General features: G+C 35.4%; 1 protein-coding gene across 1 annotated transcript in view; it reads left to right on the top strand.

Annotated features, from left to right (window-relative positions):
* The window catches only part of LOC131855037 (RNA-binding protein MEX3B), a 73,708-nt gene continuing 48,472 nt past the window's right edge, over positions 1-25,236 (top strand). The window contains exon 1 of the mRNA XM_059206249.1: positions 1-413. Coding sequence (XP_059062232.1) covers positions 167-413 — 247 coding nt within the window. The 5' untranslated portion in view covers positions 1-166. The remainder of the gene's footprint in view (positions 414-25,236) is intronic.

Consider the following 25,236-nt stretch of genomic DNA (forward strand, 5'->3'; position numbering starts at 1 on the left):
ACAGAGCGCGTGCGCCCGCCGGCCGGCACTCAGTTCACCGCCGCGTCGCGCGAACACCACACGTGTGATACATGACAAATCGCGGCGTTTAAAACGATCGACTAATTCATACCAGTGACTGAGAGGGCAACCTCTCGTAGCCGACAAAATAGCTTCACAAGTGGAAATGCCTTCGAGCCTGTTCGGGGACTTGGGAGGAGGCGGCAGCCTGATGGAGGACCAGCGGGCGTTCCAGCTGGCGCTCGAGCTGAGCATGCTGAGTTTAGGAGAGAGTCTGCCGACTGCTAACCCGCTGGCTAGCCCGCTCGGATTTGCGCCGCCGCCCGACGACCGTGCGAAGAAATCCCAAAACATGACTGAGTGCGTGCCCGTCCCGTCTTCGGAGCACGTCGCGGAGATCGTCGGACGACAAGGTAGGTTTGGTAGCGGTGGCCAGCCTAGGGGTGGGCTGCGATGTGGACATGACGTGAGCCTCCCTTACATAAGGGCACGTGACGCGCCGGCCCGAGAGGTTATGTTCGATCACAACCGACACCCCTAGCGACCGGATTTTGCACAAATTCGCACGAAAACCGTAGAATAGCATGCGTTTTTTATTTGTTTACCCCCCATGTAAACGTTGTAACCGTTTTATGTTTTGCTAGTACGTAATAACGGCTTTGCGTTACGTAGATAACGTGCAGGTTCGAAATAATGTCGTTATTGATAACATATTTAATATCGCAGAGGAAAGCTCGCGTTTTCTTGTCGTTAGGTTGTCGAGATGTATTTTTCACGTTACTAAAATTTAATTGTACATGTAGCAATTTAGACATCTGTACAACTTACATGAAAATAGTGTCTTGTTGTTTCATGACAGAAAGTCAAGGACATTCAAGATATACTTACGTTTTTTAAGCTATTAGTTTAGTTTTTAACTAACTAACTAACTATTTTGTTTTTTAAGCCACGTGCAATTTTTATAATATAGAACCAAAAATTGTCCTGTTTGGTTAGGTATTTTTGTGTTAACTTCCAAATTTTGCCTTAAAAGTAGATAGTATCAAATTTAGAGTAGAGTAGTATCAAATTTATTTGCTAGAAGACAAGTTAAATTTATTAGACTACATATATCGATCTTATTGTTCCTAGATAATATTGAGAAGTTATCAAAAAACTTCAAATCCATACATAATGTACCTAAGTTAAAATATCTTTGTTCATGTAAGTAGGTAGTATATAACAGAGTCGAGTCCAAATCTACCGACAATTTCAAAATTTAGTTACAGAGGAATCGAATTTGCTATTATGTAGTAGAAATAGTAGATATGTAGACACATATATTTTGTTTTTTTTATAATAATATCTAGTAAAAAAATTTGGAATGTTTTTATGTTTTATGGAAAGCACAGTACATTGAGTAATTAGAATTAGAATGTTCTAATTTAATTTATGTTTATGTATTAATATTTTAATGCTTAAAATACTCGCAATATTATCATCTGCATTTTTTTTTCTATTTTAAGCATCGTCTTAGTATCTGTTCTGTTGTGAAAATCTAATTTAAATGCTTCGTAAATCTCATATCGCAGCTTCACTATCATTTTCTAGGTTTAGGTCGAGTAATAAAAAAAATAGGGAAATCTATATATTTCATACAGACTGGTCTGTTAACTCTTAACAACTAAGTTTAAGGGGTCAATTTATAAAAACTTAAAAAGGTAGCTTATCATTTTATAAATTTCTAAAAATACGAAATAAAACTGAAATTTTTCATTCTCTAAAAATATGGAAATGAAATAATTAATATCAGTATTTGTTGTTCTGACATAACATTGAATATTAGACATTTCTTGTTTTTATAGATATGAGGCGGGGGAGGGGGGTAGACTTTCATAATAGAAGTATTCATTTAAAGTACATGAAGTAGGCGTATATACTTTGTATAAAGTGTCCCTTTAAAATTGACCAGAGGGAAGACTTCATACAAAGTCGTCGACGTGGTTCTCTTTGTACCACCTGTTTATGTTAGTAGTGTAGTTTGTATAGACAAAGGAACCATTTTCCTTCAGGTGGTCCGTAACCTTGGTTGCCAATTTTGTCCCATAAGAATAGGTATCCTTACTAAGAAAGTTACGAAAATAAAAAAAAAATCCAAATTACGAAACGTACCAACAAAGTACAACCAAAACATAAATATTTTAAATTCTTTGTTAGTACGTAACAAACATAGTAAATGTCTATCTATAGACACACCCTCCTATAGTCGCAGGTTCGATCCCGGACGTTACAAATTTGTCAGCGCAGTTTTTATTTTATGTACAAAATCGTCTTCACAATATCTATTATTATATTATGCGTATATTAAAAAATAAATTCAAGTATTATTAACGAAGACCTCGGCGGTCTAGTGGTTTATCACACCGCCTTACACCCAGTCCCAGGTTCGATTCCCACACAGTACAAATATGTGTATTATTGTGTATAGTATTTATTTGCATGAGTGTATGTATTATTCTAGGTGTTTTTCTGTATGACATACATATACTACCTGACGGCCTCGGTGGATTAGCAGAAGAACACACCTTACCTGTTGCAAGTTCGATTCCCACATAATGTGTTTTTCTATGTGTATATTAAAAAAAATAACTTCTTCAGTCCTACACTCTTGACAGAGTGAACGTGGCTTTCATGATGGTATCTCTTTGTTGTCCTTCTTGGGAATCCTCCTTCTCCTATCCTACAGCTCCTCACAATCTGCTTCCATCTGGTAAGTTTTGGGCTGTAAAAAACGTAATTGTATTAAATGTCTTTATACGTATCTGTAAGTTATGCCTTGGTTTGGTACTAGATGGCGCTGTTTTTACTTGCCTACTATCTATACATATAAATAGAATTGGAGTGTCTGTTTCTAATATTGAAATAATCATTTTTTACTACATGCATATAAATACGGTACATACACCAAAATAACATTTTTTTAAATTGTTGTCTAATCTCTGAAATGGCTGAACCGATTTTGACGGGACTTTTATTTGACAGGTAGCTGATGTAATAATGAGTAACTTAGGCTACTTATATTTTAGAAAAATAAAGTTAAATTCCACGCAGACAAAGTCGTGGGTACAGCTAGTGATACATAAACGTAAATACTAATTAAGTTCACACAACACAGATTAGATATGAACTGCGCAAGTTTATTTACAGTCATCAACTTACACTACTACATTATCACGTTTCTTTTTATTCCACCGCTAGCATTGAAATGTTTTTTGAGTACTAAAATAATACATACAAGGAAATCAACTATACATGTTTAAATAAAATAATACATACAAGGAAATCAACGATACATGTTTAAATATGTTATACTAATAATAAGCTCTTGCCTGCTACATGTTTGCTTTATGGATTTTTTGTTCACAAAATTTGACGTAGACAATCCCGTCGTACCGGTACTAAATAACTAAAATCTACTTAAAAAATAAAAAAAATGTTTAAATAATATCCCTAATAATCATATATATATAAAAAAGCTTGTATTACTAGACAACGAATATAAATAGGTACTCCATACTACTACATACATACTACATACTCTATAATTGTTTAACAATATAAATTGATATCGGCATTGAAAAATAGGGGTTGGTCGTAGAAGGCTAAAAATCGGTATTTTTAATGCCACATCTTAAAAAAGAAAAAAGATTCAGTACAAAAATTAAAAAAAAAGCTCGAGGTGGTCTAACTTTATTAGTTAGGGGCATAAAAAATAGATAACAACCTCAGACCTACCTATGTATACTCACATATAAGATTTCATCAAAATCAGTCAAACCTTTTCGCAGAAAGAAGAAAGAAAGAGAAGTGGCAACTAACACTAACATGAGAATTATATGTATATACTAGCTGTTCTCGCGACTTCGTTCGCTTGGAGTTTAACTTTATTTTTCTAAAATAAAAGTAGCCTAAGTTACTCCTTATTGCATCAGCTACCAGCGAAAAAAAGTCCCATCATAATCGGTCCAGCCATTTCAGAGATTAGCCGGAACAAACAGACAGACAGACAGAAATTGTAAAAAATGATATTTTGGTGTATGTGCCGTATTACATTCATAAGCATGTAGTAAAAGACGGTTATTTCAACATTACAAATAGACATTCCAATTTTATTTATATGTATAGATATACATACATACATACATATATGGCAATATGAGTACACTATCAATGAAACTGACGCTGACGAAGTTACATGGATCATCTGGTTCTCAAGAAATCAATTGCCGAATGTATCATAAGCGGTTAGTCAACAACGAAAAGTCGAAATTAATTCTTACCCTCTTTATTTTACGGTTGCTAATGGAATGATACACCATGATCGGGACAAATTAACTACGACTTTATCACAATGATTTCGAGGGAAAACTGCGTGGAGGTCAACCTGACTTGTTACAGTTCTAACAACTCACGTCCCTTCCTAACAAGCTTTTGCTCATGACTTTCCAAATTGCATGGGATATATCGATCTCCATCCAAATACAAAGTAGGAGATAAATACAAACATTGATTTTTACATAAAAATATTTAAGTCGGCTGTATAGGAAGATCTCTGCGTTTCATCTAAAATAAAAAAAAATATAGAATAATAGGAAATATTTTTCGCCTAAATTAACATGCTTTACAAATAATATTTTTAAGGACAAATGAATAAAAACTCGGGATATAGACAGATTTCTAAGCGCTATGATTTGCAATTTTCAATTTTAATTATAAAAGTATTAAATCAATTTTTCGCGCCGAGCAGATACCGTGCGCATTTTAAAAAAACCTAGTCCCAGATATGTTCTGCCCGGAATCACTTTGTCGGTATTTTTTGTTCAACCCTTGACGAAAAAATACCAACATCCCTCAGGGGTTGCCTTTTTTGTCCAAATGGTATCATTTAATTAACAGTGGAGATATTTTTTTCACACTCGAGTTTCGAGAAATGTAGGTTGTTTCAGAATTTCTGATCGACATTTTAATACTATATTAATTAGGAGTATCGGAGGAAAGTGTTTTAGGATCACCAATACCCAGGTTTATTCGTAAAGTATATACCGACACAGGAAACTGAACCATTGTCACCAAGAAATAAAGCAGAAATTAACGCAATCATATTCAATTTAGTATGAAAAAAATATTTTCACATATCTGATCCTTATGTACTACAATAGGTATAAGTACATACGTTAGTCCAAAATCATTTAGAGATTGTCTCAAAAGGTCAACTGTATTACTCTGCTTTATCAATTTTTTTTTCTAAATTGGTGATAATGGAATGAACCCACCCGTCTTTGCTATCGGCATACCCTGGCGGAGTATCAGCGACGAATCATATAATAATGATTAGAAGTGAGGTCTGATTGGATAACTGACCTCATCCCCTATGAGAGAAGGGGATTGTTAGTGATATGGATTGATGATCTTATTGCTAGCAATGTACCCTGACAGGTTGACCTCCACGCGGTTCCCCCAAGAAACCACCGTGATAAAGTCTTCGTGAATTGTCACGATGGGCTAACTGACCTGACCTCATGCGGGGCACCAGTAGAGGATGATAAGATGAGCATCTTATCATCCTCCGCTGGTGCCCCGCAATCGTAAACCGTTAGCGCAGCGCACCATTCCATTATCATCCATGGAAAAAAACCACATAGTCATCTTATCATCATCCACTGGTGGCCGCCAGTGTAGGCAGTGTCCTCTGACCGAAGTCTTATCCGTCAACTAGGTTGATTTTCAGCCGCTCCATAAGTCCATAGTGGTATGGGCTAACTGACCTGAACTCATAGTCACCTTATCGTGTGCATCATTCCATTATCATAAAAAAATCTTGACCTCCTTTAATTTTATGTCTCCCTAATTTATTAATAATAACAATCTTAATATTCAGTTAACAACCGTTAACCGACACGTTAGAATTGTAGCAGTGTTCATACGCACAGAAATGGATTATTTTAAACTGGTAGGGAGATATGCAGACAAGTACCTATTATAGTTCCGACCAGTCTTCGTAAAGCGGTGGCTCCGAGGCTCGTTTCGCTCCAAAACCTTTCCCATAACTAGAGAACAATACGATATACTCATTCAGCTATAGATATACACCGTCCCTTGCATTTCCAGACAAGCGTCGTAAAACCAAAGCAAAAAAACGCAGCTGCTCCACTTGCAACCTTGTCTAAACCACCGTCATCGCGTTCGGCCAACGATCTCAATGGCGATACTCCGGCCGCTCAATGCGACACGGTACCATCGCGACGTATTTCATGTATTGTTATGTAGGTTACGTTATATTTAGGGCGTTTCGTTTTGTTTATTCATTTTGTTTGTGGATTTTTGTTTTATTTATAAAATTATCTTTGTAAATCGACGTTTAGGATTAAGAACTGCGCTTTAGATGTTCGTATGCGAACTGTACTATATATTTACTAAATCGCTGGGTGTAGAATTAGTTTAACAAAGTGGCAACTAATTAGTTGCGTTTGTTGTTATAAATTCATATTTAAACAACTTCTTAAAAAGAAAATTTATATTGTGTACCACAAAACTCATTCAATCTTTTTAAAGTCAATAAAGTCAATAAATATAGTAACAAAAACAGACCTATTTAGAACAAGCTATTAAATAAGTTAGAATTTTTTTTTATTGTACACACAAAATTTGTAATATCTCAAATATTTATTTTTATATTATCCATCGCAAACATACGAAGAATAATCTCTCATATTTATAATATAAATATTTGTCGTATTAAGAACACAATTATATAACAGACTAGTTGATACCCGCGACTTCTTTCGCTTTAATAAATAGTTAGGTAGATAGTCTATATCCGTATTGATTAAATCTATATTCAGTGTAAATTTCATTAAGATCCATTCGGCCGTGAATTCGTGAAAAGGTAATAGATAAATAGACAGACAAACTTTCGTTTATATTATTATTTAGTACTAGCTGTGCCCGTAGTTTCACTCGCGTTAAATATCAATACACAAATTTCAATAAAAATTATAGCCTGTGTTATTATGTTACATAGGCTTAAGCATAAGCATAGCGTAACAAAGATCCATCCATACTCATAAACTTTCGCGTTTATAATGTTAATAAGAATGTAATAATAAGTATGGATTCTTTAAGATTTATCCGTACATATATCTGTACATGATTGTTGCGCTTCGAAATAATAACATGGCCTACCTGCGAACAGATAATTCCACAAAAAAAAAACTTTCCTTTCAATTTAACACGCAATCATAAACATAATACGAAAACAAAATCCCAAAAGGACGTTCTGAGAATTTCTATAGAAAGTTAATTTTTTTTAATGTACTCTGCAGAAAGGCAGGCTAGAAACCCAATATCTTTGCTGAATGTTCCGTCTACTGGAAGACTCATTGTGGGACATACAATTACCTGATGTATTACCAGGTACCTACATGTACGATTACCAATCCATCCTTATATCAATAATATTATAAACGCGAAAAGTTTGTGATTTGGATAGTTATTTGTTACTCTTTCACGCAAAAACTAATGAAACGAATTTTGATGAAACTTTACAGTAATAGCTGTACATTAAAAGGCTTATACATTAAAATAGGCTAAAAATTTGACGCGGGTGATTGCGCGGGCACAGATAGTTTTATCTTTCATATTTATGAAAGTAACTCTGTCTCACCTAAAGAAGAAGATCTGCATCATATTTTAATGGAATGTGTTCGTAACGCATATAAAAGAGAATATACCATCCAAGCTTTAATGTTAAATAGGTTAGACGTAGGAGTATTTCATGAAATATTGGCAGAACCCTTCCGATGCAGCCAAGTTATTGTTCTGAATGGTATCAAAAAAAAAAAAAGTATAGGTACGATGGGATTGTCATCGTCACATAGCACAAAAATCCCCACGTATACAGAACCTGAAAAGAGACATAATACTTTTTAGTGCGAAAAAAATATTGTAAGTGATTGAAAAGGGAGATGTAAGTATCGTCATTTTTGAAGCTTATTTTTAGGCTGTCAGTGATAAAAATAATTGATGCTAAATTACAAAACACTTTGTAATTTAATTTCAAATGATTTTATACATATTAAAGTATATATAATATAATTTAAAGTAGGTTCATTAAATGTTACGTTACAAGCGTGCATCATAACAATATTTCTGTCACTTTCCCTCAAATTCTGTGCAAGTATTCCTTGTAAAACGTAACTGATTTCCTGAAATTCAGAAGTTTTCTAAAGTTTTGCACGAATTCAGCCTCGGGCGGTAGAATACTAAATATAAACTTTTTCATGGTTGTTTACAATTTTATACATTGTCGGTATAATTATATATTTTTCCTGTATTTTTCTATACATTTATATTGTTGTGATCTATTTGTCTCTCCGGTGATGGTAACGCAGATAACAAACGAAACTAATCCAAGAGACGGTGCCACGTTGAATTCACATGACTTATACCTACTGTGATAACTGTCGTGAAGAATTATGCTCTTTTGCTTCTTTTTTCCCCTCACAGGGAAAGGAAAAAGGACCCGGCCTATACAGCCATTGTCTTCAATAATATTCTGATTTTATATTTCCTTCGATTTATTGTCTTAACAAATTATTGTGCACCGTATATTATACCATATATACCTTGTTATAATATTGAAAATTCCTATTCGAACTACCTCGACCTTTTCACTACGCACTTTACTTACGATGAATACAAAATAATAATATAATACTAACGATTCTCAACCTTAACGCGTCCCAATAAAAGAAATAAAAAGGCGACATCTTTGTTTGTACCAATGACATCTGTTCGGCGATGTACCAAAGCTTGTTTAAAATGGTCGCGACATCGCGTGACGTCACGTCCGGCTGTCGACAATCGTGTCCAGTGCAGACTATCGATGTCAATATGATGTATCGGTTTCGATCGTGCCTCCTGTCGGTCTGTTTGTTCTTATATTTAAATACTGACGTCGGTGCTTTGCGTCTGTTAATATTGATTCAGGAAATATCCTAATATTGAAAGTGACTATTATAGTAAAGCGATCTTAGTAGAATAAGAAAAGCAGAGTGTACAGTCAACCCTAAATTAAAAAAACCACGATTTGAATTTGAAATAACGAAGACAATGCCGTTTGAAACCAGGACCTAGTAATAGAGCTTCAATAGTTAAATTAACACGTAGTGAAAATAGGTGAAATATAATTCAAGTAATTAAAATTTTAATAAAAGTATTTCAATAAAACTCTACGTGTTAAAAACTAGTTAGAAAAAAAATTTCGCGTGAAATTTAAAAACTCAGTACATACGCTGATTAAGAACTATTCAAGACGTCCCAGGACACGTCAAAGATTAAGGCATGTTCTGGGAAACCGGGACAGTTAGCAACTCTAATCTTACCTATTATGTCGCTGTAGTTTGCTTTGCATGCTGTGTTCCAGATTCAATGATGAGATAGATCACCTATTTCGTCTGGCGGAAAAAATCTTAGTCTTCAGCAATCAATGCATTGGAGGTATACTGGGTCTAATAATGTATTTTGTGGTAGCATATAGGCAACGGTTATCGTTTCCAATAGGTGGCTCTACAGTTTCTTGTCCATTCCTGATATACAAGAAAAAAAATCCATCTTATTATCCAAATTTATGTACTTTTAATTCGATCATTTATAGAATTCTACATCTTATTAATATATAAACGCGCAAGTTTGTGAGTGTGGATGTATGGATGTTTACTACTCTTTCGCGCAAAAACTTCCGAATGGATTTTAATGAAACTTTACTAAAATATACATTAGTATAATTTGTTGACACAACCAGTACGCTTTTAAAGTATAACACCAGTGTCTGTTGATTTATTTAAAAAAAAATAGACTTGCTTGCATAAACTTCACCCGTGTAAAGCCAGGGCGGATCGTTAGTGTTATCTAAATAGATGCAAGTCATAACAGTGCTCCCAAACTGCGTTTCGTGTGAGTAAATCATCGTTCATCCCCGTCCGTCAAGAGCCGGTTCCATGACGAGTCGCCAAGACCGGTTCCACATCAATGACTGCCAACCCCTCTCCCGGCCTCGTATTTACTTCTTCACTCCTGATACTCGCCTATATTTTTTGTACACGGCTCACAATAACTCTCGATTTTGACTTACCCGTTCGTTTCGACGTCTGTTAAGGAATTTGTCTCTGTTCTATTGTCAGACAATCCCAAGTTGCTTTCGTAGATTCTGGCTATGATTCCTGTTTAATTATTGTTTAGTGATATTGAAGCAATAACACATTGTTATTTTGCCCCTTTACGTGTTGATCTAAAAATCTTATTTGAAAAGTTAGAACTCAGATTCTTATTGACTCTTAGCTTTATACTACACTAGCTACACGCCCCTCTTCGCAGGGGTGTACATGTATTATACATATTTACCTTCTTGAATCACTCGTATCTACTGCTAAAAACTGCTTTAAAACCAGTTGCGTAGTTTAAAAGATCTAAGCGAACAAACAACGGAAGCGACTTCATTTTACACTAAGTAAAGATTAGAGTCTATAATAAATTCACTTGAATAATAATATTGATTCATTAGCAGTTACGTTTAGTTTTAATTAAAGATTGTTAAACTATTACAATACATCAACGAAAGAGAAAACAATCTATCTAGTAAACCACACATGTGACCGGAATGTACTAAGACCGCAATGTTAGCTAGGCGATGTGCGAGAATCGACAAGATTCGCAATGTGCCTCAGCGTGCGTTCCGGTCGACGCCACCGCAGTCAGGGTCAAGGCTTCCACTCCTGCACACTGCTGCATGCCTAGTATATGCGGGAAGCACCGAGTGACTTGCTCTCGCCTCACCAAGCGGAAATGGATGTACGCTAAAAGCGAAACTGATGATAGTAGAATACGCGTTTTCTCACGCTTGTAGTATTTAGTGCATACAATTGTCACCTTCGAAGAGTACCAAAAAATATTATAAACGGGCCGCCGGAATTTGATATCTTATTTAGATAAAATTCTGAAATAAAAGTAGTAGATATTCCTTATAACCTGCGAGTAAAAGTTGCGTCAAAATAGGTCAAACCGTTTCAAAGATTATGAAACAGTCAAGACAAAAATATTTATTTTTTGAAATAAGTATATACTTTCATATGCATTTATTGGAAGGCTATTAATATGAAATCACAAACAGATATTTCATTTTTATTTATTTGTATAAGTAAACCTCATATTTTATTAAAGTAAATCTATTTTATGAAAATTTAAAAGCTTAGTTTAACTTAACGGTTATAAACGTCACCATTGATTGTAAAGGGTCTTCAATGATCGCTAAATTGGTTGTTAAAGGGCTAACTGCTATTACTTTAACAAGATTACACAAATCTCCCTATCCGTTGACAATTTTTGAATGAATCTACTCCAAGGTAAAAAATAAACGAGCATATGTCCCGGCGCTGTGGAGACGTCCCGAAATTCCAGGGTTCCATTTTTTGTGTACCTTGACAGATGCATTCTGGGATGCCACTAACCGCATCTTGCGTCCTTATCGCGCTTTCCGAAATGAGATCTACGCTTGTATCTACTACGACGAATTTGAGGGTTATTTTAAGGTGCATTTCTCCGTCCTTGTCACTCACCGTGGCGCCACTGCCTCGGAAAGAGGAGAGCTGCAAGTGACTCGCTCCTGTTTGTATAGTGCGCTCCGTCGCTGTAGCAGCATTCTTAAACATGGCTACTTTTTTGTTTTACAATATCTGTGCAACTGTACACTAGTAGGAGAAAGAACAAGAGATGATTGCGTATCGTGGCCTGTTGCAAAAGAAGCAGAGTGACGTAACAGTGCGACGGCACCCCCACGTCTGCGAAACTTAGGGACCCTAATGAATGACTTCCTAATTGCCGCGGCAGCACGAATAAGCCCATAATCCGGAACGAGAGCTGATACTTTGTTTAATTGTAGACCCTGGGCTCTTTTGTTTCTAAGTTTGAAATCGATTGTCAAATGTCTCGCGACATGTACTTCTGGATGCGAGCATTAATCATAAAGCCTGTTAGTCATAAACGGTATATCGTAATAAATAAAATAGAGTCTTATTATTTGCGTAGTTAGGTTTACTTTTGGATGGGATATTTCGTTTTTGATCCTTTGTATCCTGCGCGAGGTGACACGCGATTGTAGAGCGACAAGTCGAAATGCTCCCGCACTAATGTTGACAACAATCCATCTCGGATTGTCAGTATTGTCAGCCGACGGCGTGAATTGAACTCACTCCCATTTCGATTTACTACCATTGAGAATGTAACAAGTTGCTAGCTTGCAAGCAACTTTCATTATTGTACTACCATTTGTTCTACTAGTGTATCAGAAGATTGCCAGAGATTTCAACAAGATATTAATTGCCTCGTTCTACATAGCTTTACAGAAAAAACACGTTCGTTTTCTCGAAACTAAAGGTTTAATGACAGGATATGATGTTAATGTGTTGTCTTGGAGCCGGGTAGGCAGATGTGCGAAATGTCGCCTTGTTCGTTCTGCTCTAGCACATGTGTTCATTATTGAGCAAGCGTAAATGGTTAGTTTATAATCTTTATAGCACAAGATTTTTTATATTTAGGTATGAATTATGGAGTTCTTACATTTTTTTGTATAAGGAATTTCCTATAGTTTTACCTTACTAAATCTAATATCACCCGAGGTCTTTGACCAAACAACTATCATCATTAAGTACTCTTGCTAGGTTTAAAATATTAACTAATTATAGTTAAATGATATGTTATAGAGTCGTAACAGCATGCGACATTACTACAAACATCTGCCAACCGTCGCTACGCGGTGGGTTCGGCAAACCGTCATCGTACACACCTGCCGCGTGCCCGCTGCCCCAACCGTCGTGACTCCTAAGGAATTCTGTTAACCTAGTAACTGAAAATGACAACGAAACCGTCATCAGAATATTTTCTTGCCTGTTTGTTTATTGAACAAAGAAGTTGTTGATATTGGAGTTCTATATCTCTAATCGTGAAACTTTCTTATTTGAGAGAGCAACACGCAAGTTTCTTTTTCGTTCTTCTTGTGATGAGTCTGCTTTCCAAAGGACTGGTAGAATATAAAATATTCAAAAATGCTTATAATTAAGTTTATTTAAATAAAGATTAATTATTCTTTTTTCTTTCTTATAATACGATTTTGTTCGTCAGTCTGTCTGTTTCAAAATACAAATTTTGGAAATTAGAAATTCGGTATAACTATTTATTAATAATAAATTATATTTTTTGTCCTAGTAGATTCAAAAATATAGTCTTTAGTATCTATTAGTTCTTATTAAAGTAACGCTACTAGTGATATTTCATTCTACAAAAAACCATGAGGACAATATTATTTAATAGTGCAAATAGGGAATAAACAAATTTTGGACCTTATCTAAATTATTATGAAAAGTATAATGTTTTCAGCCAAAATTATCAACATGAAAGGCGTACGATTGTAATTTCAAAAGCCGATTTGTATTTTATGTTAATAACTTAAGCCTCTTCCAAGGTCCACCATTATTATGTGCATTATAATAATTTAAAACAGTTATATTTATTTACATGTGAATGTCATACCAATTTATATGCCATACTTGAACATGGTTTAAAAGTAAAAATAGTCTTCGAGCGTACAGCAGGTGTATCGTATACTTGCAATAGGTATTATACCAACAGCGGAGTGTCCAGAGCCCTTGAATGTCAGTCGTTCTTATTAAGGACATTGATCATATGATAATGACTGTCTGTAACTTTAATAGTTTCAGAACGCAAAAATCCATAGCTTTATGTAGTCGCGCAGTTGGAGACATGACCTCGAAATAGCAGGGCCATGAACCTTCTCCAACACTTAATGCAATTTACGATTTAATTGCATCCTTAATATATAGAAGAAAAATCCATTATACTATACCACACTTTCATTCGTGAAGAATATTATGATGGTTTTTGTATTGCGCATTTCCTGACAAGAAACTTTCGACATTCCTCACATGCTGATTTTTTTTTTATTAATATTTGTTCTCTGAATCGTGTATATTAGAATATTTTTAGGTGTCAATGTGCATCTTGACAAATTGCAGGACGAATCATCGTTTATTCGTTACTTAAATTAAAATCTGCTAATAATATAAATATTTCAATAGATTAAGAAACTTAGTAATGTCTTTACCACAGTCTATACCTTGTAAGTAATGAACTAAAAGCCGGTTAGCGTCAACTAGCTCGAGGGTCTGTTTAATGAAAATATATCAAAAAGGGTAACAACAATGCATACGTTTTGTCCGGGAACTAACTACCGGCAACCGGCCATCATCGGCGACCGGGCGACACAGCAACAGCTGCGGTTTCCGTTACAACCACCTGAATCGACAACGGTCGAAATTAACTTAAACGATCATTAACTGTAATGATATTGAGTATATTACAATTACACAATTGTCGACGCTAATTCGATGGCTATTGAAGACCAAGACATCGATTTTATTGATTTAAACAAAGTGCTTTTATAATTTTTCATTATAGAAATTATTGATTTATTTCATATAGGAAGAAGTGATTATTCATAGCAGATAGTGAGACCTGATTTCGCAAATTTGTTATTTTCGCAAGTCTTTATTTCAAGGAGTAACGTTTACGAAATTGGCATGTTAAGAAGGAATCATTGATGTATTGTGCGATTCGACAAAATTCGGTAAAGTTTGCAGTCAATCCAAATTTCCAAAATTTATGTTTTCATCGTTTAGGAAATCACTTAATTCGAATACAATTCTGCGTATACGCATAGGTGCTTTTACTTGTACTGAGAACAAATCTATCCCATGTGAACGAACGGGTGTAATATATCAATCAAACGTGTGATTCATTTTATGTGTTACCGGTGGCGGACGCAGGGTTATCGCGTCTTACTCGTATCACAATAAGCGGAAATTTACTATGTACGAGTATGCGTAGGTATCTGGAAGACAGATCAAAGCCAGTGGACCTTCACAAAAGGGCTACTGCGAGTACAAGGACGACCATGCCATTCATATCAATACAGACTACTACGCGCTTAAAACTTTTGTATGCAACAATAAAATCTTATCTATCGGTCAGCAACGACACGTATTGTCGAATTCCTTAACACTTGTAACAAAAGGACGGACGGTTTGCCCAAACAATCGGACATAACTGTACTAAAATCATCATTGAAAAAAGTGGTTTCTTTGCCGCTGCTACGCCGGTCCTCACCGGTCTGTTATTATCTCTGGGTTCCTAAAATTCCCGTGAAAGGGTCTACCTTACCTGCTCGGCCGCGTGGTACCTGCGCTAATCAGCCTTATACTATTGACGATAAATTAAATACACGTTTAAATGTTTCGGCTGAGATTTATGGGCATCTGCGAGTTCATTATTCCTGCATTTGCGTTTGTTCTTTTTTCCTGTCTCAGGTTAGTGGACTTGCAAATGAGTAGCAAAAGGACATTTTTGTGTTTACTGTGCAAGATCCAGTTTCTCAACAAATGAACTAATTTCTTTATCCGTCCTCTGGTATTTTATTTTTATAAGGCGAACGAGGTATAGGAGAGGTCGTTGCGCAAGTTTTTTCTTTATTAATAAAAATTAATTAAAAGCGAGTTAATAATCAGACAATAAGTACTAGGCGCGTATACGCACCGAGGAGTTCTAGTTTTGAAAGGCCACCGTCAGCTTAGTGGGTGGCTACTCGGCATGTAAGCCGATATTTCCCTCGTGAAAATATGTTCAATAGCGGGTGTCGTATTGCCCTTCACCGCTCTCTGCGTGTCGAACCTTTAGATTTTCGCCTGGCATGCTGGTACATTATTTCGCGTCATTAATTATTGTGTACAGCTTTTTGTGGCGACTCGCATAAGCCACCTGTCGGATCGGAGGCTGGTGTAATTAAAGATTGCGCGTAGGCTCGCTCGATAAAAGAAGTATCTCCGGACTCTGGTATGAATACGAGTTTACCTTCATGAGACGAGTATTTAATTACGGTATTTATAGACGAAATTAATTTGCTAGAGGCAGACTTTGCACAAAGTTCTCTAAAGGTATCTCTGTCTTATTTCTGCTAATAAGCATCTTGCTAGCTTGCTAGGCTATCTCACGGTGAGCTGTAAGCGTCTCTTCTTTATACCGGAACATCAGTACAAATATGGTAATCTTCAATCCATCAACCCTGAAGACTAAGATATTACGCCTCTTATGCAATTTAACAGTCTAATCGCCCTACAATAGAACTACACAACTTTTTACATCGTCTATATACATGAACATCAATACAAATATGTTATCCTGGTATCTTCAATCCTAAAGACTAAGATGTTATGCCTCTAATGCAGTAATTTCACTGTCTAATCGGGGCCTACAAACTAGACGACTTTTTACAGACTACCTCTTGGATCGAGCAGTGATCGAAAGGCGGCCTTAAGTCGGAGTTCGGTTCCGCTGAGCGGAGGCGGCCGCAGCTGGCGGAAAGGCGCCATCTGCCGAACGGCGCCCCGGAAACGCAATTTGTTTTGTTTTCAAATTTCGACTCGCATTCGATTCTCGGTACAATGTAATATGCAAAGGAATCAACGGTCGATACCACTGACAGTTGCGGTTGCCGTCAAGTCACGTGTCCGTCCGTCTCGCTCACTGATCAGGAATTATTATATTATGCATATATAATATACTTATTTATTATAATTATGTTTTTATAATCATTTTATTATGTAGGTACAAGTCAAGTAGGATATATTAACACAATCACTCCTAATACAATTTCCATTAATTCACAATATTAAAGAATTAACTAAAGGTGGATTTAGATCAAGCTATCGATATCTCTTTTCTATATCCTCCATTTCTTATTTAATGTGAATTGCCAACTTTTTTCCATCTCTTTGTTCTTATAAATTGGTCCTAATTGTTTAAATTTTCCGATCGAATACAAATAAAATAGGTACATGTTTGTAGCTAACATGTTTATGCTTGTTAAAAAGAATTAGTCATAATCAATAAAATTGTTAGAGCTATTAATGATTTTACACCTCGGTTCTGTTCCAAACCTTAATTTCCGATGGTTACAAAAGTAACAAATATATTTATTACACGTGGTATACCTTCGATAATTCATATACTTGCTTACTAAATTTATGTCTTATGTCGTTAATTTTAAAATACAACATTGCTATTAACATATTTTAAGGCGACATAAATTTTACGAACAGTTTTCGAAATTTAAATTTCTTCAGAAACTTACAATATCTGATCACCACGCATGCGTGTTTAGGATGGTGGAATATTTGTGTTACTAATTATTGAAATGCTTCGTGCTCTTCGTTCGTCAGTCGTCATAATGCTCGAGAACATCTGCCGACGCACCTGCCTTTGTGAACCCACCAACTTTTTGCCGCCTTAACAAACTCGCACACATGGATACGAATAGACGATGAGACCTTCAGATAACTCATATTGTCCTGGTACCTATGAATTTATTTACGTTTTATAATATTTTCTTATAATTTTTATCGTATGTGTATAATACGATAAAAATTATAAAAAAAAAATTTTTTAAACACATTTTCACAACATTAGAAATTTTATTAACGAAATGTTTATGAGTTTGTTTAATTTATATTGTTTAGGGAAGTCAGTGCTCTAGTGGTTTAATTTGCATTACATGCCATTCATCTCGGGTTTGAGTCTTAGGGAATTCATGCTTCATTGATAATCTTGGTCTATTCTTCTTTGTAATATTCGTATATAAATGATGAGCGTAACAGACATCACGTTATCAAGTCATCAGTTTTTAGATGGTACCATTCGGAGGACTGTATAATACTTTGTAATTGCATTATTGTCGCTAAAATGTTTTATAAAATGGCACTTGGGAATCCACACGGTAATATTATATTACATTGTAATTATGGAGACCTCAAAATTGTTCTGTAATACAATAACATCACCAACAATTTATGTAATACTTGACACTCGAGGCATGAGATGACGTTTGCCTTTATTTGCCACAATTGAACAAAAACGCGTCCATCTTCAGGCAATCACGACGTCAACCTGTAATTTCGGCATCGGCAGATAATTGAAAAAGTGTCCCCGCTGATTGCTCGACTTAAGACATTCCGTTCGAATTATAAGTTATTGTTACCTTGACCATATAAAAAAAAATTATGTAAGCCAAAGAAAAAAGTCACATCGTCCTAAGATTAAAAAATAAGGATTTTCCTTACAAACTTTCATTCCCTATTTGATTTCACCCTATTAAGGGTAACATTTTTACAAACATTGAATTTTCTATTAATTTATATTTAATCAACAGCCTAAAAAATAAGTTTCAAACTTCTAGGTTTAAAAATGCTGATTCTTCCATACAACCTCCCATCTCCCCTTTTAAACCCTTACAACCCTTTTTTGCAATAAAAAGTGACCTATGTCCTTTCACAGCGTCTAGAGTATCAGTGTACCAAATTTCATTTAACTCGGCTCACTAGTTTTGGCGTGAAAGCGAGACAGACAGACAGAGTTACTTTTGCATTTATAATATTAATAATGATAAGGATTAAAAAAATTTTTGTTTTGAAATTTGATGCATAGAACGTACCCAAGACTATAATTAATGGAGTCATTTTGGGACTTGGGACAAAGTTGTCTGCAAGGTTACTGCTGTCTCACCTATTTCGCTGAGCAACTTGCTTTGTATACTGTATTCCGGTTTGAAGCGTGAAAATGACAGTGAAATTGCAGGCTACGCAGGTACAACTTAGCTCTCAATATAACAGATGGCATGTAACTAGGGCGTCATGATCTATTTGTAATGTCCGTTCTCATGTACATAGTGTAATTGCGTAGTTTTACAACTAACTGCCAGAGCCGGTCCTAAATCTGCTAGAAAAAGATTCAAATGTCTTATAAAACACTTGTTAGAATTCATAGTGCAGACAATATTATCTGATTACACAAAGTTGCTTCAAAATCAACTTAGAAACCTGCTACGCACTCACGTAGTAGCAACATTCTAAGTTGATTGTCGCATGCCTAATCTTTGTTCACGTGTATTTTCTTAGAACAACATTTATTTAAAAGAGCAACACGTAAGTTTCTTGCTCGTTCTTCTTGCGATGTGTCTGCGTTTCGAAAGAGTCGTAGAATCAAAAGAATGTGACTTCAAAAGTGCTTATATTAAACTTATCTGAATAAAGAATACTCTATTTTAAGATGAAATGATTTTCATCTTTACCATTCCAATTACAAAAAAATGGTACGATAGTGGAAACGATTACAAAATAAAGTTGCCAAACTTTATGCCAACACGTCAATCAATACCAACACTTATTGGTGCCGCATCTTTATATCCAGAGTCGTGTGCGCTTTCGTCCGTACAATAATGGCCATATTAAATAAACTATAAAACGATTATATCACCGACCGTGAATATGAACAGCGGCGGCGGTAGAAAAGCGAGAGCCGTGGGGCGGCATTCCGCAGTAATAATCCTTAGAATCGAGCGGCCGACGCATCGAACTCATCGATCCTTTTGCGACAATCGATTTCGTTTTAGGAATCCTTCACACTGGACTTCAATTATTTTAAAATTTCGTACGCATTTTTTAATGATGAGCCTACGGTATACGCTGGCGATACACCAGTGGAGCATAAGGTCAGGTTAGTTAGCCCATAGTGGAAAGTTTACTAGAACTTATTGCAATGTTTTCCAGGAGGAACCGCTTGGAAGTTTGGAGGCTACCAGACATGGTACATGGCTAGCAATGGGGTCATTAGTCCCAATTACTACCCTTCCTCTCTGCTGAGGTATTCGGAATTATGTATATGTTATGGACTTTGATTGAAACAAACAGAAAATTGCTAGGAAACTATGGTCAAGTTGGTTAAACAGTTTATGACTTTAAAAAAGCAAACGCACTTACAAAGAGACTAAAAACAATATTTTTGACAGCGTTAACGTATATGTACAAACTGTTTTTTTAACATATTTAAGATACGGTTTACGAATTTATTATATGTATAACTTTCGTAATATGTGTGTTGTTCTTACTGTTTTGGAAGTACAGTTGCATCAGTGACAAGAAAATTATTGTTAAACGGACCTCTTTCATTTGCCATAAAAAGTGGGAGACGACGTCGCGTCAAATAGTCTGATAGAAGTAGCACAAGGGAAATGTATGTAATTTATAGTAGGTTTGTATAGAAAGGGGATATGCTAAGTTATTTGAAAGCGGTTCATGTTACGTCAAACAATGTATTCACTAAAATTTCCTGCAAGTTTCAATGGACTGATGAATACATAGATGAGTTGACTGCCCTTGAGATAGTTCAACATTACCTGTCCCTTATTTGTATAACACAGTTGCAAACTATTCACAATTGAAATAGATAAGATCTACAGATTTGCGATTATGTATGGGTAATTTAGTTGGTTAAAAAATATAGATAGATTAAAATTATTTAAGAGGATTAGGTGTCATTTTATTGATTAGTACAACGTGTGAAACCGGGGCTAGTTAATTACATTTTGCAATATCGCCTCCCTAGTTGAATTTACCGGAGTGTATGCTAAATGGCTAACCTTTCTGGTGGCTGTATTGAACAACGATTTTATTATAATTGGCAACGCGGCCAACGCTTCTTGGAAACAGCTTTTTTTTCTCCCTTTATTTTCAACATTTAACCGATCTTGTTTTTGCGCCGGAATCGCTCGAATGGACCTTTGTTCTCCGCTATATTGTTTTTAATGGCGACGGATTGCCAAGGGAACTACGAAAGTTAAGTGAAAGTTCGCAATGTTAGGTTAGCTATCTATTGTACTAAATAATTGTTTCCGATTTGAATTTTATCCGCGTATATCCTAATAAGAAATTATCGATAGGTATACAAATACAATATAGAAACCAATAAGAGTGAGTTTAATGTTTAATACGGCCGATAAAGATCAGGGGAAGAGGACACCAAATAATGGTATAAAAGCAATGAATTAATGAATTTTTCTTTTTGTAATAAATCATAGCTTATTAAAATTAGTATATATCACTAGTAAAACAATTGTCGTACAAACAAATTTGAACCCGATTTTAAAGAGTCTCTTAGTGAGAAGTTGAAATCGATTTAAAAAATTCTTTCACATCTAGAAAGCTCAATTATCAGCAATAATATGGTACTTGCTTGTACTTCAAAAAGAGCAACACGCAAATATCTTGCTCGTTCTTGTGATAAAACACCTTTCGGAATGAGCGGTAGATTAAAAAAAAGTAATGACTATTCAAAAGTGTAATGTAAGTTTATTTGAATAAGGAATTTTATTTTCTATTCGAAAAAAATATACATACCTTCAATAAGACACCTGCGCACGACCATATTGTTTCAGAAGCAGGTAGAATAGCTGGCTAAAATAATTTTGGTGGACTAATGGCATAAAGTAGTAGTTTTATACATGTATTGGGTGACAGGACCTCTGCAACTGTCAGTCAGGTGTCGGCAGTTTTTTTTATTTCCAACTGGATTTTTGACACAGAAACACACTCCCCGTAATTAGGGGTAAGAGAGCGAGGTGCGAGTGTGGGAGCCGCTGTGTGCCAGGGGGAACGGCCAGCTGACACGCCGCGCTAGCCGACCGTAAACGGCGACCATTCAAACAGAAAATTTTATGCATCGCTGCCAAGTAAAAAACGAATACAGATGAATATAATATTAAATTATCACTCATGTATTATGTAGGTATACTGGCTAGGTATAATAATAATTTGAAATATAAAAGGACCCAATAAACTTTTGAATTAAGTTTGTATAATGGAGGACTTTGACTGGGAGATAAGAGAGATTGAATTTGAATGGAAGAAAATAGAAAAGGCTGACGGGAAGAATCCATGGGAATCGATTGGATTCTTCCAGTTAACCTTTATAGTAATTACAAAGGTTTTATAAAACTTTTAATTCCTTACTATCGTTAGAATTTTTTTGGTTTCATGAAGAGCATAAACACGTCTACGAAAGCGTTACCATTGTTTACTTGGATAATAAGTATCTGATCTTAATCTAGACAGATCATATATCTGTCTTTTAACAAATTTAATTTGAATAAATCCAATAGTTTTTGCGTGAAGAGTAACAAACATCAATCAGTTATCACAAACTTTCACGTTTATAATATTTGTATTATAGTAGACTACAGCCGGATCTCGAGTCCCGGAAACTGCTCGGAGTTTCCCTCTCCGCCAATGCTAAGAAGTTCGTCTCATATTAAACTTTTGTCAAAGCTTTATTATAGTAAAATAAGCATAAACTGAATAATAAAATGTGATTTAATTAAATTGACCTATGCATCCATAAATCATGAATTTAATTATTTTGCAAAACAAAGTGCAAAACCTTGCCACATATTTTTATCTCAACACAAAGGCAATAAATAACAATTTCGATATTTCAGGTATGTCCGAACAATCATTAAAATGCCATCGTCATTGTAACGAAACAGACTTGTGTCGGATTCGCCTAATTCTATATTCTACGGAGTATCTCACTGCGGACGGCGAATCAAACGCTACCGTCCAGCTTATGGTGATCTCCTCGTTTCTGTGGAAATCTTAATATGTCACGTGTGGTGACCATCAGTCCAGTTTGCTACGGAATTTCGTCATTATTGAATATTATGCGTTGAAAAAATAATATTTAATTATTCAATTTTCTCTCTACTTAATCTTTTCTTTTTGTTCGTCTGGCCAATTTCTTTTATTTGTAGTAGAGTTCACCAAAAAATTGCTCATACAGAAAGTAACTAATTCCATGGAACTGATGGAATAGAGACATTGTTACTAGTAGTTGCTAAGAAGCGAGTTTACAGCCATCTTAGTTTACTAGTTTACTTAGATTTAGTATCATGTCTATGATCAATTCCATCAGAACAATTTAAATTGATAATGATAGTTTCGGTGTCGGCTATGTATATCTGAACCCACTTCCTGTGTCCAATCTATAAATTGGGATAAATTAGCCCGTAACCCGATAACAATGAACAATCTTTGTTTAGCATTTTCAGCACTCATAGATCTTAAATCATAAAGTTTGTAAAGCTTTAAAAATGTAATGTTCTGAAGTCCACGACTATTATTAGGAAGTGGTAACCCTAGTCACACGTATGTGATTGTCATTGCAAAGGTCACAGTTCTTTGGTGGTCTGCAGTAGAGCAACCGCGCCGTTTGATCTCACCGCTGTTTCATCGGACGATTTATTCCACATAAACATCGTCCTCGAACAAAACGATTCTCAATTCATTTAGATGTTTATCGCTTTAAGAAGAAAAACTAATAACGTCATAGCGTCTGGAATTGGTTCAGACTCGCGTCCGCGGCAAATCCGTGAGCATGGTCACATTATTTGATTTATAACGTCGCCTTCAAGCAATATATAATATGAACTCGCAGTAAACAAAGACTCGAGTTTAAATATGGGATTTAATAATTCCATATAGAGCATTGATGTATTATATACCAACATTTCACATTATTTCTTCATTCTTGTTATTATTTTTAATATTAAGGTCTTAGGATATATATACACACACTATAGTTATTTTCTACCTTGTTTCTATCTGTGAAAATCTGTAAGTGATTTAACTTACTGATTTAATTATATTTATTATTGTTTCTAAATGGCCTTTGTTTTTCGAATACAGTAAAGAAATAAACATCTAAATATAGATGTTTATTTATTTATTTTATTAATTGTATAGTCATCTCTTTTTTAATCTTAAGTAATACAAATAGTGCTTACTCACTGTAACTTTAAAAAAAAACATGTAGATCCGGGGAGTGTGGCTAATACTAGCTAAGATATAATTGCACGTTTGTTTTTTAATTCAATTTTCTCACCTTTATGAGAATACAATTAAACTGCTATTAGAGGAGAAAAAATAAAGTTACTTCTCTTTCCATTTTCATTCCTTTTGTATTTGATTCCAGCAAATTGCGGTTACGACGCCGCAATGGTTTTGGACAAAATCACAAATGCGTTGTCTCCTGTTGCGGGTGAATAATAAGATGTTGCTGGTCGAGACGATGTATATTACTGATGATGATAAACTGACAATATGTACATAGAAATAATGATCTTATATACTAAATAAAAGTAGGAAAATGTAAGGTGGGGTGACACAGTTTAGATACAGTATTGAATTTGTCTTATCTCAATTATTATTTTGATGTATCTAGGTGATTGTGTCCCATAGATATTCCCCCCTTGAGAGAAGAGTTTGTTTGTAATATATATATATATTACAAACAAACTAAAAATTTATAAAAGTTAACTGTAAAATTTAATCTTAAGTAATACCAAATAATGATAGTGTCGTGGGTTTTACTCGATTGCTTGTATTTTTCTTGCGTCGGTTTCATCCCTTGGCTCGTTATATGATAAAAAAAAAACATGTAGATCCGAATAATTTGGGCGTGTCTGTGCTTGTTTTTTATTCATAATACTAGCTAAGATATTGAGAGCACGTTTGTTTTTTAATTCAATTTTCTCACCTTTATGATGATATAAATAAATAATAGTCACTGACTATGCAATAATTTGACCTAGATCGGTAGTTGCTGCGTCTGTTTGTGTGTGGCGAGCGCTTTTCGCGTATATCAGCAATTTTTGATCGCAGTGTCGCAATTAGTGACGACAGGTATGCAATGACGTCGGCGGTGACTGTTGGCTGTACTTTTGTAGACAGCATTTTTGCTTTATTTTTCCAGTTTCAATTTTTCGTCCAGAGATTATATCCAGCAGGCAGTTGTGTTTACTGGGGGTCAGTAGCACGGCAGGATCCTTGTTGCGCAGTATTGCCAACGACTTTTATGCCTCTTGAATTTCCGAGCCGGTGAGACCCGCTTCTGGGAAGCCGGTGGAAATGTGCAATCGTTGGTGGTGCGCAGGATGCCGTCAGACAGAGATCTCTTGTTTGATCTCGTCGTTTTCCCAGGTATCGTCTCGACCACGTCGGCCAGATCACGTCGGGTCACCACTATTGCGGGTAAATATTACGATGTTGTTGGTCGAGACGATGTATTTTACAGATGATAATCTGACTTGTGTATTTGATCTTATATCTAAACAAAGTAGGAAAATGTAAGGTGGGGTGACACAGTTTAGATACGACGCCGCAATGGTTTTGGACAAAATCACAATTTTAT

The sequence above is a fragment of the Achroia grisella genome, unplaced genomic scaffold (assembly GCF_030625045.1).
Source record: "Achroia grisella isolate CSIRO2021 unplaced genomic scaffold, CSIRO_AGI_Agris_v1 utg1295, whole genome shotgun sequence".
In the NCBI taxonomy this organism is placed as follows: Eukaryota; Metazoa; Arthropoda; class Insecta; order Lepidoptera; family Pyralidae; genus Achroia; species Achroia grisella.